The sequence below is a fragment of the Rattus norvegicus genome, chromosome 4 (genome assembly GCF_021556685.1).
Source record: "Rattus norvegicus strain SHRSP/BbbUtx chromosome 4, alternate assembly SHRSP_T2T, whole genome shotgun sequence".
NCBI lineage: Eukaryota > Metazoa > Chordata > Mammalia > Rodentia > Muridae > Rattus > Rattus norvegicus.
The window spans coordinates 169,426,203-169,446,413 of NC_141537.1; the positions used below are offsets into that span (position 1 = coordinate 169,426,203).

General features: G+C 41.1%; 1 protein-coding gene across 4 annotated transcripts in view; it reads right to left on the reverse strand.

Moving 5' to 3' along the window:
- Lrp6 (LDL receptor related protein 6) overlaps positions 1 to 20,211 on the reverse strand; it is a 133,771-nt gene that overhangs the window by 69,330 nt on the left and 44,230 nt on the right. For all 4 annotated transcript variants that reach the window (XM_087657744.1, XM_087657745.1, NM_001107892.1 and 1 more), the window contains 5 exons: positions 16,246 to 16,443; positions 7,436 to 7,632; positions 5,091 to 5,222; positions 1,560 to 1,956; positions 486 to 657 (listed from right to left, as the gene is read on the reverse strand). In XM_087657744.1, coding sequence (XP_087513870.1) covers positions 486 to 657; positions 1,560 to 1,956; positions 5,091 to 5,222; positions 7,436 to 7,632; positions 16,246 to 16,443 — 1,096 coding nt within the window. The remainder of the gene's footprint in view (positions 1 to 485; positions 658 to 1,559; positions 1,957 to 5,090; positions 5,223 to 7,435; positions 7,633 to 16,245; positions 16,444 to 20,211) is intronic.

Below are 20,211 nucleotides of genomic sequence, written 5' to 3' on the forward strand. Positions count from 1 at the left end.
GGCTGTAGAAAATCCAGGCACAGGCCAGAGAGATGGCTCAGTGACTAAGAGCACTGGCTGCTCTTCCAGAGGTCCTGAGTTCAAATCCCAGCAACCACACGGTGGCTCACAACCATCTGTAATGGAATCCGATGCCCTCTTCTGGTGTGTCTGAAGACAGCTACAGTGTACTTGTATAAAATAAATAAATCTTTATAAAAAAGAAAAGAAAATCCAGGCAGGAGCTTCACCCAAAACAAAGTCAATCATTTACCAATGCTGATAAGACAGAAGCAATAGAATGCACATGTCCTGCACAGCACAGCTCAGAAACCCTGGGCCAGGTGGAAGACGACCCCTGTCCTGAGGTCTGTGAACACTAGGGAAGTTTCCAGAAATGGCATCCTGGACCCCCAGACAACCTTCAGAGGCTATGTGAAGCAAACTAAGAGTGGCCCAGAAACCACTATAAAATTGATTTTAAATATTTTTAAAAAGAAACAAACCTCAATTTTGTCTGTTTTGGCATCTCCCCAGTATATTGTGCCTTCATCATAATCCAGGGCTAAGCCATTTGGCCAACCAAGGGAAGTGTTAACAAGAACTACTCGGTCAGATCCGTCCAGAGCAGCTCGCTCGATTTTTGGGATTTCTCCCCAGTCCGTCCAGTACATGTACCTATAAAGACATAAGAAAGGAGCTGAAGGCAGACACCAAAAGTGAAGCCCACGGCACACATTACGGTGTCACCAGTCAGTGCCACGAGAGGAGGGAAGGAAAACAACAGGACTTAAGCTTTGGTAGAGAAAGTCTCTGTCGTTGGTCACAGCAGTGTATAAGCACACTCTCAGTCAAAATTGCTGAGGCTGACGGAAAATGTCTCCCAAGGGAGTCTGACTCCATTACTATGCATATTTTTTTCTACTACATTTCTGTTTCTTCCCATGATGTGTCACTCCTGCTTGATGGCTTGTCATCTCTGGTACAGAAAGTTACCTAGTATAAATAGTCGGGTGACAAACTGCATTCCTAAATAACTAACACTCCCTGTGGTGCTAACACCTGAGGCTCCTGGAGGTTAAGTGGCCCTAAGGCACGGTGTATACTGAGGCATGACACCTGTCATTGTATCAGCCCTAAAATAAACCTTACAGAAAGGTAAAATAAGGCTACTCCCAAGGTTTTGCAAAGTGAGTCATCCCCAAGAGCTATAACATAAGATAATTCTCACAATAACAACTGAACGGGAAAAAGTTCAATCTGCCGGGGATGGGAGAGAGGGGAGAGTTTTGAAAATAATTTCTTTCCACATTTTTCATGACCAGGATACAATCTGAGTAAACCCACACCCAGATCAGCCAGTCTAGCTCAACTCAGAAATAAATCACTCAAGATAGTCAAGACGCTTTTTAAAAAGTGGCAATTCTTTGAGACCATATTCCAATTACTATATTCTAAAGTGATGCAAACTGTTTACTGAAAAACAGTAAACTCCAACAGCTCTTCTGAAGCTCTTGTCCCCTGAGCTTGTGCCTCTAGGTGGCTGTAGAAAAGAGATGACTAATGTCAGCACTTCTTACCCAGCCATGGGATCTAACACAATAGCCCGGGGCTCCTCTAAGTCCTCTGAAATCAGGATCTTCCTCATGGTCCCATTGAGCCTTGTCACTTCTATCCGATCAGTGCCAGTGTCTGTCCAGTACAGGTTTCTTGCCACCCAGTCAACAGCAATACCATCAGGATGGGCAATCTGGGCCGTGACCACAAACTGACTGCCAGATCCATCAATGAAGGAGCGACGGATGGCCCGTACTTCATCGTCCGTCCAGTAGACGTAGCCTTCCACGGGGTCGTAGTCTATGGCAATGGCATGTCGGATGTCTTCTAACTGTAGGACAATGTCGGTGAAATCTGGTGTATCCAAAGAGATGCGCCTCAAGTCTGTCCGTCGGGCTAACAGCAATAGTTCAGTGGCACCTAAAACAACAAAGAAAAAGCAACCAATCATGTGAAAGCCACAGGCAAAATGTAGCCACTCTATATAAAGAATGCAGATGTCTTCAGGAATAAAAGTTCACTGAGTTTATTAAAAGAACACCAACTCTCTTTAAAGTAAAACTAAAAAAGTGGCCGTGAAGCAGAAGAGTCAGCACAAGCGCCATAGTTAGCCTCTCCAAATTAAGTCTGGTCCACACTTGTCATCCAGTAACAGCCCCTGCATAAGAAGGACGTGTAGAGAAAATCGCTAGTCTTTAAAAGCCAGTAACTAAGTAGTAATGGAGAAAAAAGATCGCAAAATGCAGATCCTTTATTCAAGACGCATCCTTTAAAGGATCTAAAAGAAAAGCTAGGAAACAGTGGAGCGCTTGCCTTATAAACACAAAGACCCAAATATGTTCCCCTCAACCCACATACAAGGCCAGTCATGGTGGCAATGCCCCCACTATCCCAGCAGAAAAGTAGAGACAGGCAGATTCCTGGTATCATGGCCACCCAGCCTAGCCTAGTTGGCAAATTCCATGCCACAGTTCTGCCTCCAAAAAAAAACAAAAAACAAAAAAAAAACAAAAAAAACAAAGAACAAAAACAAATAAACAAACAATCAAGGAGGTGAGTGGCACCTAGGAAGCAAGACATGGAGGTTTCTCTGGCCTCCATGTGCACCCATACATATGAACATGTTTGTGCAAAAACATGTTCATACATGTACACACAAGCACACATACACAATGATAAAAAAATCTAGAACAAGAAATGTTTAAAATGGAATTCTGAAATAAAAGAATGTTACAGTATATAAATTCTGTCAGTGGCACGGTCTTAAAGGAATACAGAGCTATAGCCGACAGACTTGAGGTCAAAGGAACTGTGGAGATGGGAACAGCAACAATTGAGAGAAGATTCTAAGAAGCACATCAGTGGGGCTGGAGAGATGGCTCAGCGGTTAAGAGCACCCGACTGCTCTTCCAGAGGTCATGAGTTCAATTCCCAGCAACCACATGGTGGCTCACAACCATCTGTAAAGAGATCTGATGCCCTCTTCTGGTGTATCTGAAGACAGCTACAGTGTACTTATATATAATAAATAAATCTTTAAAACAAAAAAAAAAAAAAGAAGAAGAAGAAGCACATCAGTGGTTAAGAGCCAAAAACATTTGGCTCAAGTAGGGATAGAAACTGAGACAAACAGAGCCATTCTAAGCCTAGACTCTGCTAACTGTGTAAAGGTTGCTGCAAAAATTAAAGATAAACAGATATAACATTCAGGAAGGTTCTAAGTGTAAAAGTATTAAATAAGCACCAGCTGATTTACCATTAAAAATACTGAGTTATAAATCATATTTTTGAAATATTTTAACATGGATTAGGATCCAATGTAAACAATTAAAAATTAGGATACTAAGCTCAATCTTCTTGTATTTTTAATATTCAAGTAAACCACCAGCAAAATAATCATCTAAGAGGCTAATAAAAAACAGTATGTAAACTATCAACAGAATGAGCAAGGTTAAAAAAAATCCCAGCTAAAATATGTGCCCAAAAAGTGCTGGCATATAAACTTAACATGAATTTGGAGTTATAACTGCAGACACAGAAGGAGGGTGAGAAGCTTCAGTGTGAGCTGTTGACCTGAGTGCTGATTACACACGAGTCCTAACCTGGAGGAAACACAACCCAACTGTAGCCACAGGCAGAGCAGGGTAATTCTGCACAGCTCGCTGCCCCTGCGAACTGCCAAAAGGAGCCAGGTCAACTTTGCAAACAACTCAAGGAACTACTACTCCAATGAGAGCAACATATAAAACACACGTAACTACATAACATACGTAAGTTAACTTAGGGCTGTAGGTGCCAGCTTGCATCTGAATCTCGAAGCTGGCCAGCTGTACTACACCTCTGCGCCACTGTGAGAGGAGGCGAACCTGCACTGCTGAAACAAAGCCTCGCTTTCAAAGTCCAGGTACATTCTAAACAGGAAAGCAGCCTCACAGAACCCTTCTGTCTAAACTGAAACCAAATCACTGTTTACCATGGAAACCATCTGACAAGAGTCAGCCAGCTTCACCTTTGACTGTGAGGATAATTTATCAACGCCAACTCCTAATAAACATCTACTAAGCTGTTTCAGCTCCATCTCACTGACTCGCTGGCCTCCTCGCCAGGAAAACACACACACACACACACACACACACACTCTCTCTCTCTCTCTCTCTCTCTCTCTCTCTCTCTCTCTCTCTCTCATACACACACACACACACACACACACACACACACACACACACACACACACACGCTGTGGAATGAAGGCTTCTCTTTTCAGAGGTAGATGAAGAAGCCACTGCCCTGTAACAGCTTTCCTACCAGGTTTTGCTAGTTGCCGGAAAGTGGTAACCCATGGGTAAGAATGAATGACACCATCATTAAGAGAAAGAAGAGCTGGTGTCCTCCCAAACTGCAGGCACTGTCCTAGGCCAGTGCCTGCTCCAACATGCCTCTGTCTACAGGGAATTAAGAGTGAGGAGAAGAGAAAAGTACACTGGTAACGCTAAAAACATGGAAGTTACTTTAATAGTACAATGAGGAATTTTTCTTCATGGACTTGTCATTAAAGAGCATTCAAAAATATCTTTTAATCACTTAATAAAAACCTCATTTTCTTCTTGGACTACAGTTTAATGACCCTTGTCCTTCAGCTTCTTATCTCCAAGTGGTACCTGCCTGTATGAGACACAGTACTCTGTTCTCACAAGACTTAACGGCAATTTGATTGGCTGTGAAATCTGACAAAGAAGAAAAATAGTATTTAAATATTTAATCAGTATAAATACTGAATTAGTATTTAATATGAATTAGTATTTTTAATTAGTATTTAAAGAGTATAAGAAATAGCATGTTTATTAAATGCTAAATAAATGGGATAACATAAAAAAAATAAAAGATGTCACCAAACATTAGCCATCCCTACAGCTAGCCATCTGAGTGTCTAGCCTCCCAGAGCACTGCCAACTCTAGAGCCTACAAAAGAAATATAAAATTGTTCACGGAGAATCCGACTGCTCTCAGAATCCCCCCCCCCACACACACACACACTTGGGTAATAAGTGTCTTACCATCTTTGCAGGTTTTTCCACTCTCCAGAAGCTTGACCCCAGTTGGACAAGCACACTGATAAAAAGGCTTGACTGGAGACATCAAACACAAATGGGAACAACCACCATTATCAATTCCACATGGATTTGTAGCTGCGGAATATAAATCACACTGATTAATGCCAATGATTAGGGATGACCTCACTCACTCTCGATACACAGAGGTTAACAACCATAACATGAGCAATCGTGATAGACCAAATTCACTACCAAATTCCATCCAGGTGCTGACTACCAACCGTCTGAAGGAAAGGAAATAATTAGTCAACTTACTTAGCATTTTATATCCAAAGAGGAGTAACCAAGAAGAAAAGCAGAAAGAAGGCCCTTGTCCTACTGGAATTTAGAAACTTATCAGTAAGCCAAAATAATAAACTATGAAATGGGAAGAAAGCAAGAAAGCTAAATATTATGTTGCACATTGTCTACTACCATCAAGGAGGGAATTAATCTTAGAGTTTAAAAATGTATGGGGCCGGGACTGGAGAGATGGCTCGGAGGTCAAAAGCACTGACTGCTCTTCCAGAGGTCCTGAGTTCAAGTCCCAGCAACCACATGGTGGCTCACAACCATCTGTAATCAGATCTGGTGCCTTCTTCTGGTGTGCTGAAGACAAGTACAGTGTACACATATACATAAATAAATAATTCTTTAAAAACAGGGGCTGGGGATTTAGCTCAGTGGTAGAGCACTTACCTAGGAAGCACAAGGCCCTGGGTTCGGTCCCCAGCTCCGAAAAAAAGAACCAAAAAATAAAAAATAAAAATAAAAATAAAAGTTCGTATTTATTTAAAAAAAAAAAAATACATGGGGCCTAGCAGGCATCTTGAAGACAGGAGGAGACATTCTCAACATTTTGGGTGTGGTAAAAAGCCTTCAAAATAAAGTTTAGAGACCAGGCACTTGGGGGCAGTAAGGAGAACACTGTTAAACAGAGGCTAAGGTTGAACTGGTAGGAACAGGCTGTGGCAGAGACTATGAAAGCCAAGAAATGCAATCAGGATGTTGGAAAGCCATCTCTTGGAATGAATAAGAGGAAAACGATAAGTTCGGTGCACTAGAGGAGGGGAAGGAAACACAGGAAGGTAGGCATGATGGCACACAGCCACAATCCCCACACTGCGGACTAGAGCTCGAGGTCTGTCTCAGGTACACAGGACCCTGTTTTTAAAAGACTAAGTTGTAGCTCAGTGGTCGGGTGGTTGTCTAGAATGTGCAAGGCCTAGGGTCAGCCTCTAGCACTACAGATTAAAATGAGAAATGAGCAAGAAAGAACAGAGACAGAAAAAAACTGCCAAGCTTGTGAACACTGCAGAAATGGATACAGTCACATAATATTCATGGGAAAGACATGGAGAGCAACATAACAAATACAAGAACATAAAACACAACATCAAAAATAACTAAAATTATCAAACTAGTAAAACTAAGGATCAACTGTGATGTTTAAAATAGGGTTCGGAGATTTTCTGATGAGCCACGTGAATACAAAGTTCACAACAGACTACATAAATATTTATTTTTTCATAGATTAACACATTTATTTTAAAAGGCTTTTATGGGCTCAAGGTCACTGAATCCAACACTCAATATCTGATTATTTCCCCTCTAAATGGAAAGAGTTCATACCAAACAACTCAGAATCCAAGCACTTTTCCTTTTTGGCTATAAAAACTATTTGAAATATACTCAGACACATGCCAGACACTTATTTACACACAACTGCCAAACATTTCGCATTCTCATAAAACTCAAATCCATTCCTCTCCTACAAGAGGTCATTGTCAGAGGACACAGGCCCAAGTCTTTGCAAAGGGGTAACCAGAACCAGAAGCAAGCTGAAAGGAAAACTACATAAAAGGCAGAGGAGGAACACAGGCAAATGCCCAAGCAGGTGGTTACCCTACACACATAGGTGCTGGAATTCACACGCTAGGTTAACAGAGCTTTCCTAATAAGTTGGTATTTTTGAGCACACATCAACACATTCAAGCATAATAAGAAAATAATATCAACAAGAGATGCATTTATGTCTAAACTTAGCAGATGAGCTGTCTCAATTTTAATTCATTTCAGTTCTCCACTTCTACTACCCAGCCCAGATAAGACAAGACATTGCATGGGAAGGCTCTCAGGCCATAAGGTTTTAGACAGTGTCTACCCTGAACCCTATGTGCATGCTTTTCCTGTCATTCCTCCCACTGGCTTTGGATATGCCATTCCTCCTCCTGTGCCTCACTAAAGCCAGACATCAGAGTGCTTACAGAGCTGTTCCAACCTGGAATTTAAAAATCCAGATCACTTACCATTTGGCTGCCTCTGTTGGCTGAAAGCATGTATATCCATGGGAGAGAAGATGTTAGAATGAATTTCACGCAGACCCTCGCCAGTATACTTGTTGCAAGCCAAAATAGAGTGTGTATTCCAGTCAGTCCAGTACAATGTGTCCTCAAATAACGTCAAGGCAAAAGGATGTGGAAGGGAACCTTTAACCACTGCCTGTCTGTTAACACAGAAAGAAAAACTTCAAAATTTTTATTTTATGACTTCAACGCTGAAAAAAGTTCATACCAACATATAAACATACTAAGGAAAACATATGTAGATTAAATTCATCTGTGAAAAGCAATTCAAATGGCAAATTCAAATATATTTTCAAGTTGTCAAAAAACCATACTGAACATTCACAATGGTCCCTACCTTGGAAGTAGGCAAACTAAGTCACAAGACTCAGAAGCCCAGATCTTTTACATTGCTGTGCCCTCCTTTCTCAACAGCTACCTTCCAACTCATGTTTTCTATTCTTCCATGTAACTGATATCATCAGGGAAAAGTAAGCAATGACGAAATCCCAGGGACAAGACTGGCACTAAGAAGCCGACTTAGGGCAACAGGAAGTCTGCCCCTCCTTGATGCTCAAGAACAAAGAGCCTGAGCCTCATTTTCAATCTTATGATTTTAATAAGTGTGACTGAAAATACAGACACGATGCTAAAAACGATGGGCCTCGGTCTAGCTCCAGAACACGGTCACAGAAATGATACACAAAATCAAAGCCAGTTTGCTTGTTTTTATTGTATCATTATTAAAGCCCTCAGTTCCGGCAACTAAACAAAGTCCCCAATTGGCACAGTATGTTCATAATACAGAACTAGAATTTCACGAACAAAACAAACTATAAAAACAAACAGAGAGACTTAGTCCTCACACCACAGCGCTTTGCCCAGTGTCGGGGTTGTGCAATTAGTACATTCTAGACGCACTGAATAACTCATGAATTTAGTCAAACACTTAAGATAATAAATGCTTTTATAGTCTCATAAACCAGTATTTTCAAGTACCCAGTCTAGGGGAGGAAAGGGAGACCAAACACCTACACATAAGCTACTGAAAAGAACAAGGTATCCAATATTAGGAAGAGGCTTAACTTTAGGTTCACAGGACGACCTCAAGGTCTCTAGCATCGAGTGAGAGCCAAGGTCAAGGACAATGGCTACCTCAGTGAAACCAATGCTTGTGACGCGTAACCTAGTGCTGACCTAAAGTGTCATAAACTCAAGACAGAGTTTACGTTAAAAAACTGAGTACAAGATGAAGATGACTTATATTTTAAAGCTGACCTACATCAATTTTCTCCTTAATTTTTCTTCTTTAGAAGATTAATTTTCCTTCTCCTTTTCCAAAAACAATGTTTCCAATAAATGTTCCTAAGGTATTTTCTTTCCCTTTTTAAAAAGTAAACAAAACTATTGTACTTTTAAATAGGTCAGTTTTTTTTACATCAGTCTTCAAAACTGATTATGGTGAGACAAACGACTCTTGAGATGACTCCGGTAACAAAGCAGAAATACGAATGAAAACTGAAGAAGAGTAAACGCCACAGGACTCATCATGGAAATCAGCACTTCATCGACATCCTTCAAACGGCACATTCCGTAACAAAAACCTTTTCAGAAAGTGAGGAAAGTCTTTTAAATTCCTTGGTACATTTCTAAATACAAAGTTAAGATTCAGTCCAAGGAACTGAACACAAGAAAACAAACAGGTAAGGACAGAACACTGCAGAAGCAATAAAGCACACCAAAACCTGCAAACATGGACAAACCAGACCACAGAAGCGGCTCAGTGCTTAAAGCACTGTTTGTTCTTGCAGAGGACAGGGGTTAGGGTTCCAGAGCCCACAAGGTGGTTTATAACCATCTTAACTCCACGTCCGGAGATCCAATGCTGTCTTCTGACTTCTGTGGGCACCAGGTTTACACATGTGTATGAAGACACACACACACGTAGGAAGAACACTTACATATAAAATAAATGAATCTAATAAAAATTTTTAAAGTAAGATAAAAAACATAAATTATATTACTGACCTTTACAAAACTCAAAATCTCTGAAAGCAGTGAAGAGCAACAAAAACAATAGTTAAAACTCTATGGTTTTCCTTGCTTCTAACCTCTTAAAAACAAGGGTCCTTAGACTGAACAAATCCAGAGCTACGTAGGCATGGTGTTACTGTGAGCTGTGTAATGATCCAAATGATGATGTCTGACCCCCCTGTATCTGGTTGCAATCCTAATTCAGAGAAACTCCTGTCTCAATCTTGTGTAAACATCAGCTCCTCAATTGTTCCCTGATGTTCAATAAAGAGAGCTTAACAGCCAATGACTGAGCAGGGAACAGAATAGGCTGGACTTCCTGCCAGCCAGGGGAGGAGGTGAAGAAAGAGGAAATAGGGATTAAACAGTGAGGAGAGAGTCCAGGAGAGACTGTGAGAAAACACCTAGAGCAGAGAAAGCCTTTGTAGACTTTGGGAACAGGGTGGGGGAGCAGTCAGATTAGTTTAGAGGATTAAAATAGAGTAGTACTGCTCTGGTGCTGGGCCTTTACAGCATGTTAGGTAATAGTCCAGTCTCAATTACTCGGAGCTAGCTGGGTAAGAGGAAAACTGTAACACACATATAAAGCCACTAACGGAGTTAAATGCAGGCTGTCCATAAGAAACATACTTTAAACACAAAGATACCGAAAGATTAAAAGTAAATGACACAGCAAACACTGACTACCAGAAATGGAGCAGTGTGAACAGAACACACTAAGCAGGAAAGATAAAGCGCCAGAGATACACACTTTGTGGAAACAGATCAAATGACAAGAACAACAGCTACAATCGCATACACAAAAACAACCTGAGAGTTGACACTATGGAAAGGAAAATAGGAAAATAGTGCCATGAAATGTTCTCTAAAGAATCTGAGTAGTTTGTCGTATTAACCTGCCATCTATGGAACACTCCAAAGAGACAAACATTGCTCTCGAGCACACAGGCGTATCTAGAATGCTAGGCCATGGGCATTTCTGCCTTTTGTTCTTCAAGTCCTCAGAACTGAACTCAGGGCTAGTGCATGTTAAGCAATGCTCTCTACTACTGTGTTATATCCCAATTCCACATGCCAGCTCATTAAACAGCTGAAATCTCAGGGGATGTGGTTCATAAACACAATGCTTGCTAACGCTCATAAGGGCCTGTATTCAATCCAGCACTAAAATGGGCGCATACATACTAATGCATGCTGTGCCCAGTGACAGGCTTATACCACCAGTACTCACTCCAGGGAAAGAGGACTGTGAGCCAGTTGGAACTATGTAGTGAGACCTGCCTTACCAGCCAATATATACTAAAATTATGCAAAGAATACACACTTATCCTGTAGAAACTAAGAGCAAGGACTGGAGAGATGGCTCGGCAGTAAGGAGGACTTACTGTTCTTACAAAGGACCTGGTTCCCTTTCTAGAGTCCCACACCGGCTCATCACAATCCAGGTCCAGGGGCTCAGACACCCTCCTCTGACTTCCATAAACAAGTGCACACAAGTGCACACACGCTCAGGCAGAACACTCATGCACAAAATCAGTGAGTATTTTACAAAAGAAAAAAAAATGGATAAAGAGCCAGAAATTAAATTTCCTTTTCAATTTTTCATTTTCTAACTTCTTTCTCATATTCTTCTAAATAAGCAATGTGTCACAAACACAATGTCTCCTATCTACAATCAGAGCACTCTAGGGGCTATGGCAGAAACATTACTCCAAATCCAAAGCCTGCGTAGTGAGAACCAGCTCAAAATATGAAATACAAAAAGACAAAGAAAAAAGCAACCATTCAAAGAAGAAATCACAAGTAAAATACTGAGCTAAAACAAAACACAAAACAATGTATAAAAATTTATGAGTATCCACCAAAGCCATTAAGTGAGGAAATGTCTCTATTGGGAGACAAATGGCAAATCAGTCTCCTTTCACCTACCTCAACCTGGAAAACTAGAGAAGAGCATGCTGGACCAGAAATAAGCACGGGAGGACAATAAACACACCAGGGAAAAACCAGTGATCGGAGAAGAAAGACCAATAACAAAAAGCTCTTTCTTTGGAAAGATTAACAAAACTGCTATACTGGCAAAGGCAAAAAAAAAGACAAACTGTGAACCTGAAAGACGCCACCAGAGACGAGCAGGGAGCGTCACTGACGGAAATCAAAACACATAGTTACAAGAAGCAACCATAAACAACTCTGTGCCAACAAATTAGTCAGCTTATAGAAATGGAAACCTTCCTAGAAAGAAACCAGCTACTGAAATAGACTCATGAAGGAGGACAACAGAGCTGCACACACAAACCTGCCATTTAAAGTATCCCTAAGAAGAAACAGCCATGATCAGACAACATCACAGATTAAATCACCAGACACATTTACAACGAACCACAAAGTAACTAAGGAGCTCGCTCTGTGAGAACATAAAAGCAAAGGGGGCCATTCCATTCCCCAACTCATTCTTAGAGCTGGTCCAAACTGTATCGAAATAACAAAGGTGTCAGGGAAAAACTCTATGTTAATATCTTCATGAATAAGGTCATAAAAATCTTCAACAGAACAACATCTAAAACAAATTACAAACCATCACTAAGTAGAATTTATCCTGGAAATGCAAGCTAGGTTCAACAATTTAAAAAAAAAACAATTAATGCAATTTACAATGTTTATTTAAAAAGTTATTTCTATAGATGGAAAATAAATAGTAAGGATCCATAAACATCCATGACTTAAAATGAAATCAACAAACCAGGAATAAAAGAAACCTTCTTCGACCTGATAAAACAACGATATCTACAGCTGACATTCCGCTATGCTAATCTGGCAATGAATGCTGATCCCAGAAAAGCAAGAGGAGAGAGATGCCTTCTAGCTTGTGCTGTATCACAGGAGACAGCCGATGAAATCAGAGGACCGCATTATTCACAGAGGACATGATTCTGTGCACAGAATATACTGAGATTATTTTTACCTGCTCTTCCCAAAGTAAATTCAACAAGATCTAAGATAAATGATTCATAAAATTAATAATGAAAAACAATCTCCAGCACAATAAAGACGGGCTGTCAACACAACTGCATGGCTAAAGACATGTGCAAGGCAAAGCCTGGCAACCAGAGTTTGGTCTCCTGGACTGACATACAAGTAAAACCACAGGACCAACTCCCAAAGTCATCCTCTGGTCAACCCACACATATAAATACTAAAATGCTTTAAAAATAAGTAGTAACGAGGGGCTGGGGATTTAGCTCAGTGGTAGAGCGCTTGCCTAGCAAGCGCAAGGCCCTGGGTTAGGTCCCCAGCTCCAAAAAAAAAAAAAAAAAAAAAAAAAAAAAAGTAGTAACATGAAGGCTAAGGATATCTAGCTCAGGGCTGCAGCATGCCTAGCGTGCATGAGGACTTGAATTCTAACTCCAGCTCCTTAGTATGCAGTGGGGCCCTGGATTCAATCCTCTGAACTATGATAAAATGATTATACCATAATACACAAATACATAATACTGAATTACTTAAAATTCTATCAGGGATACATCTTATAAAAGAGTTTAAGAGGGGTTGGGGATTTAGCTCAGTGGTAGAGCGCTTGCCGAGGAAGCGCAAGGCCCTGGGTTCGGTCCCCAGCTCTGAAAAAAAGAACAAAAAAAAAAAAAAAAAAAAAAGAGTTTAAGAGCTAACCTATACACACACACATACAAAATCAAAACTAATCATACATCTGATCTAAGTGTAAGAATTTAATAAGACTCCTGGAAGTTTCTCTGATACAGGAAAAAGTGTCACTTTGCATCAAGCAAACATTCCTAGGAGCAGCAAAAGCAATTCTTTTCTTTTGGTAGGGAATAGAGTTTAATAAGGGCATGGAGAAGGAAGTTAAGAAGGTAGTTAGAGACAGAGAAAGGCAGAGAGAGAGAGAGTAGAGCCGGCCATGAGCACTGGAGAGAGAGGAAGTGGGGAACGGGGAGAGGAGGAGCAGAAAGGAGGACAGAGCTAGAGCAAGAAGGAAAAGAGCACCAAAAGCAATTTTAATAGGAGTAAAAACTGAAAAATTGTACAAATTACACATAGTGAAAACTTTAATATTTGTTTTAAATATGCCATCGAGAAAATGAAGACAAAGCTTGTTGTGACAGAAAACATTCCTAAATCCTACGTCCAATGATGCGGGCTCTTGCTGTCCAATCCTGATGATCATGGGGTCAACATGGGACAGGGAGAGCTCTGACTATTCAGTTATCCTGCGGCCGCCAAAGGCCAACCACGGTGTGGGCCTCCCCTGCATAAGAGATTATTTCACTGAGACAGTGATCCAAAATAATTATCTAACTGGGCCTCAGGAGGAAAATCTAAGCTATCCATTGGGCCCCAAATGATTATGGGTTGGCCAGAAGCAAGGAAAATTAGTAAATCTGTAGGAAAATGAGAGGAAATACAGAACAGAACCAAAACTGTAGCAAACTTGGATACTTGAGTTCTTTTTTTCCCGAAGTTATTATTTTCCTCTTCATTATAAAGGGAATATGTATTTGTTCTCTATGAAAAAATTTAGAAGCATAAAAATATAAAGGTTATTTTTCTAATCTTTTTATTACATCTACTTGTATATCATATAAATTTGTGAATATATACTAATTCAAGCAATCTCAATTATAAGTAAGTGGAAAAACTGGTTTTTGTTTTTAAAATAGGTGAGAAAAAAGTAGATTAATATATAATCCAATGAGATTTGATATTATAATTGGAAATCGGGAAAGGCTGAACCAGCCTGCAGCAGCAAAGAGGAAAGAATTAAGAATGAGAGACCAACAAGGCAGTAGTGCTTGGGGGCTGCAGACAGAGTGAGACAACAGCTCTGACAACAGCAACAGCAAATACGGGTGGGTGTCCATGCCAACACCAGGAGCAGAGGGCATCCTAATCCCCGAGTCTGAAGAGGCTCACAGAGAGCAGGTCTCCCAGTTTGCTGGGCTTTAACGGTTTGTGAGCCCAAGAAAAACTGTTATTTGGAAAGATCCTCCCAGCTTTTGTTTATCTGGGACTGTTTCACTCCTTACTCACTTCTGAAGCTTTGATGGACACAGGATTCTGTTTGCTTTTTTTTTTCTTTCAGCACTTTTTACCTTTTGGTCTACACAGTTTCTTTAAGAACCCTGCCTATTCTCTAATTGAAGTTTCCTCATATATATCAAGTCACCTCTCTTTTTACTTTTAACATTATATATCTTTGGCTTTTCTGACTTTGATTATAATTTGATTTAGAATATGCTCCCTGGCTTCTCACTTAAAAGCACTCACTCCTGCCTTCCTTCAAAGTGCAGGGCTCTCTCAGCCCCAGACAGACCGTTTCTTCACATTCTCAGGGTCCCTTTCCTGTAGCGTCTGCACAGTGAGCGCTGCCCCGCACTGCGTTCACTCTTCAGTCTTTGCTTCTTCTGACCCTGAGGTCTGACCCTGCTGTCTCAAGTTTCCTGATTTGTGGTTTTCTTTCGGTCAAATTTGCCTTTATATTCCCTAGAGACCTTTTATCCCAGGAACTGTTCATTTCAGGTACAGAACATTTTTGCTTTTTTTACTTCACTTTTCTCAAACATCTTCCTGTAGTTCTCTCTCACCGAGTGTCACTGAGACCCTCTGATAGTCTGTTTCTGACATCTCCTATCAGAAAGGAGGAATCCTTTTAACTTCTACCAAACCTTCTGCTGTTCACTCCTCAGCCACTGGTCATTTTAGGTAGGTTTTGTTATTATTTGTGCAGTTGGTTGGTGTTTTGGTTTTGCTTTTAGCTTATTTGTTTTTTACTAAAGTAATTTTGTTTTATTTACAAATTTTTCCGAATTTTAATAATCTCATTTTAGAACTTTTCTAATGTTATTTTCCTTCACAAGTTATATTGGTTTCTCATTGATTTTTAGACATATTTAAAAAGAGGTCTGCTTTCTTCTTCTCAAATTCACAGAGATCTAACTGACTCTGTGTCCTGAGTGGTGGGATGAAAGGTGTGTCCAGATAGCCAGCTCAGCTCTCTCTTTATAAACAAAGCCTCACTAAATCTGCATGTTCAAAACGCTGTGACCACACATGAGGAGTGCACCTGCATGGGAGCAGGGAGGTGAGCATATCTGTGTACATATGAATGCTGGCATGTTGCATGTAGTCACGTGCGTGTGTGTAAGTAGCTGGATGTCTCCTTCCATCACTTTCTTTTTCAGGGGGTGGGGGGTTCTCACTGAACCTAGGGCTGGACTGGCTGGACTGGCTGGCCAGGAAGCCCCTAGGATGGTACTGCCTCTGCTTCCCAGAACTGGGGTACAGGAATGCACTGCTGTACCCCACTTTTTGTGGGGGCAGTAAGGATCTGAACACTGGTCCTCAAGTTTACACAGCAAGCACTTTATCAGCTCAGAAAACAGCTAAGTATTCTTTAAAGGAACAAATTAAAAGCCTATTCCAATTCCCTTTGACACAAAAATATAAAGTAATTTCTTAAAAATAATCAAAACCAGCCGTGTGCTGTGGTTGATGTGAGCACGGCAGGGCGGGAGACTCTCCGCAGCACAGAGCAAGGCTGAGCACTGAGAGTAAACGGAGCCCGGGTGCCTGAATCATGGAGTAAGAGAGTCCTGTAAATGCTGTGACTCGTTCTGAGGGATCCTAAGTCATCTCCTGGCCTCCACACCACAGGCACACCCACGTCTGCACATACACTCATGCAAACAAACGCATAACATTTTAGAAAAAGACAGTCTTACCGATTTGTTCCGTCCAGGTTTGATTTATGGATGAAATTAAGTTTTGCATCTGCCCAATAAAGCTTCCGCTCCTCATAATCCAGAGTCAGTCCATTTGGCCAGTAAATCTCAGTGTTTATTATAACAAAGCGACTTGAACCATCCATTCCAGCACGTTCTATCTTTGGCACTTCTCCCCAGTCTGTCCAGTACATGAACCTAAAAGTCATTAAAAAGAAAAATTAAAGCCATGACATAAGTAACCACAAAATATTTTTTAATTATTGCTATTAGATAAAGCTTTCTCAGAAACAAGAAACTGCAAACGAACCCTAGAAAATTTTTCCCAAAATTTAATAATCCACTACATTAAATCAATAAATGATTCAGACAAGTAACACAAGGACTGCAAAAAACCAGAGATCAAAGTTTATCTGAAAAAAGGACATTTACATTGTCCCATTAATATCCCACAGATTACTTATTAACAAAGGGAAGGTGGCAACTATCAAGACTCCAGTCCCAGGAGACCTGATGCCCTCTTCTGGCCTCTACAGGCACTGCACACACATGGTGCACAGCCGTTCATGTACTCATGCACATACACAGTCTACGGCAGCAGCATCAATAAGAGACAGAATGACATGAAATCGTACATAAAAGAGCTCAAACTGAGAGACACTCTATAAAATTGGCCACTTGATAATAAGGATGTCATGGAAGTCAGGAAAATGCTAAGGAACCAATCTAGACTAGAGGACACCAAGTGTGATAACTAAATGAGGTCTAATATTCTCACTGTGGAAGAAAAAATGATTTTCCTTGATATAAAAGAACACTGTGGGGCTGGGGATTTAGCTCAGTGGTAGAGCGCTTACCTAGGAAGCGCAAGGCCCTGGGTTCGGTCCCCAGCTCCAAAAAAAAAAAAAGAACACTGTGATATGCACCAATTAATAGCACATCTTTTGAAAACTCGCAGAGGTACTATGACTTACTAATGAAGAGGCATTCAGGAAGGTGACTCATCAAGTAAAGGCATCTGACACCAAGTGTGACAACCTGAGTCTTAGCCCCAGAACCCACATGGTAGGAAAGCAGCTCCCATAAACTGTCTCTGAACCTCACATGAGGACTACAGCATTTTTATACCGCATATATACAATAAATGTTTAAGTTTAAATATGAGACAGCCAATAAATATGCTAAAACACAAACAGAATTCAAGTCTGGAGTGACGACAGTGAACTGCCCGTACATGCATCTTCTGGCACTGCCGCTCTTACTTCAGTGCCCAATCAAAGAAACGACAGAGGAGACACGTGGCTCACATATATCCAACAAGTGTGAGAAATATGCATTGTTCCAATCAAGGACAGTCAGGAAAACTCACTTCAGTGCTCAGTTATACGGCCAGCTACTGGAGACTGGCAGCAGCGGTGAGAAGACTGGGGAGGTTTAAAGGCCACAGAGCAGTGCTTGTGCAGTCTTAGCATGGCTGACGTCATTCCCTCTATACTGCTCACTGAGCAGTAAGTCAGTTAAGTGTTTTCACCTATGCTCAGCATTTCAATATCAGTATCTAAGGCATCTGCACCTGAACTCAAGCTGCTTCTAAGTGTTTTGTTGAGTTTACTTCTACAGTGTGTTTAAATGATACGGATGTGGTCTCAAGCAAACGTGACCGTGCTTGCCTTGAGCTCACCGCAACAGACTGTCCTGGAACTCATGGTGTAACTCCTGCTGACCCTACAGGCAGACTCCACCACACTAGGCTCTTTCTACTCTTACTTTTCTTTGAGGCTGCCTCATGCAGGCTGACCCCAGGCTAACTTTGTAGATAGGGATGACCGTGAACACCTAAATTAATTCTAATTCTCTTGCTTCCACCTCACAAATGCTGGGATTACTGGCCTGCACTACCATGCTTCATTCATCTCTGTTCTGTTACACTCACACTTTGATACACACATCAAACGTAACTTAGGTGGATTATTCCAGCTGACATAAAAACCAAATCAGTAAAGTTCTGTTGTTCCAGACTACTTCTTCGAAGCCCCTACCTCTTAGTCTCCGCCTTCCAACACCAGCACATTATGAGTGTTTTAATGGACCAACTCACTGTGATTCAGCCAACTCTGAACACTGTAACGTCAGGGACCAAACCTTCAGCACACGAGCTACCGAGCTACGTAAAGGACCCTTTATATCCAAACTGTAAGAAGTAACAAACTAGCTAAAAGGATATTTGAACTCATCAACATGATAAAGAATTTCTCAGAATGCATAATAGATTTTTGCAAATCAATAAGAAGGCAACCAATAAGACATTAAGTAGGTGACAAAGAGACCTAGCTGAGTGGGAGAGCACCTTCCTAGCACTTGTAAATCTTAAGTGTAAATCCCAGGGCTGTTAAAAAAAAAAGGGGGGTGGGGGGAGGTAGGGTTGACAGTCATTTCATCAGATATTCAAACAGCTTATCGGCTTGAAAACAGGGATAACCATAATACTTTTAAGTTTTGGCAAGTATGTGGTGAGGTGGGAATATAAAACACAACTGAGTTCTGGGTTTGTTTTTTATATTAAACCTGGATTTGTCAGATAACCCAGCAATTTTTCTCTCTCTCCAAGAGATAAGAAGTACACTATTCATACATACGGACTTATACATGAATATCCATATAAATATTACTCATAGGAGAAATAGAAACGTACAAATCTTTCATTAATACATGAAATAGAATAATATTCAGCAATGGAAAGAAACTACGTACTTCACACACGGATGAGTGTGTGACAGTTTAAAAACTACCACCGTAAAGTGAAAGCAGCAGACACAACAAAAGCTGTCTGATTCCATGCAAATCAACAGTGCATGAAATCAAACACACAAATAAAGGAAAGCAGCAGCTGCCTGAGGCAGCGAGGGCACGCTCCTCTGCCAGGTGCCAGGAATGCTCCAAACCTGTGCCTTCTGTCAGTCAGGGGAACGGTGGGTGGGAGGCGGCATTTTATAGTTTGTCCTCACAAACAGCAGAGCCAGCAAGGCCATGAGGGATACTGCGATTGTCCCTTATAGGAGTAAGAGACTCCTGCGGGGACAATGGAGGTTTCCCTTTGTGAACGAAATTCAAGCCACAAAGCTGAAACTGACCTGGTCAAACCCTCCGCAGGTTCTAAGAGTCCTTCATAATGTCACTGAACATAGGTACCAAAAACATACTGTGAACACAGAGAAAAGTGGTTGCAATGCATTTAAATAATCCCATTAAGTAATTTATAGTATATGCAACTGACAGCAGGTGACAACCACCATCTTTTGGGGGGAAAAAGTAACAGGGTGCTGATGCAAGAAAGTAAAGAAACAGCAGGCGTCTCCAACGATTCCTGTAAGCCTCTGGGCGGAAAATGAGGCATCAGAACATGAGGCATCAGAACACTGCAGAATAAACACAGTCGTTCCGATACAGGGATCTGACCTGCTGGTTTGCAGGCGGCACTGGAAAGCAGTCTAACAGGGAGGTGTCATTTTCAGTTACAGGTTGTACAATTCAGTTACAAATCCTTTAATCAAGAAGCACTTACCAGAAAGACAGTGTGGTACAGTGTCTCCCAGAACAGAAGCTCTGCCACTCCCTAGAGTGACCCAACCACTCAGAGGCCCTCCCCACACCGCACCGGCTCTTTCTCATGCTGGGAGTAAAGGGCAAGCTCCTTAGCACCATCTAGCTCTGGTCAGCTGAGTTCCTACCGGAGTCTTCTGCTTCCACACATCCACAGGTCACCTTGCCACGATGTGGCCGCTTCCCTCTACACACTACCATTCTTGCAGTTTAACTCCAATACCCTCTCCCTAATGTGATCGATCATTGCTCCTTTATAAACTTCAGAGTATCTTACACTCATAGAATTTATTGCTTCTGACACATTTAAGTTTTCCAAATTTTTCTGAATAAGAAAAGGTAGAAAAGTCAATGTTTTTCACTTCT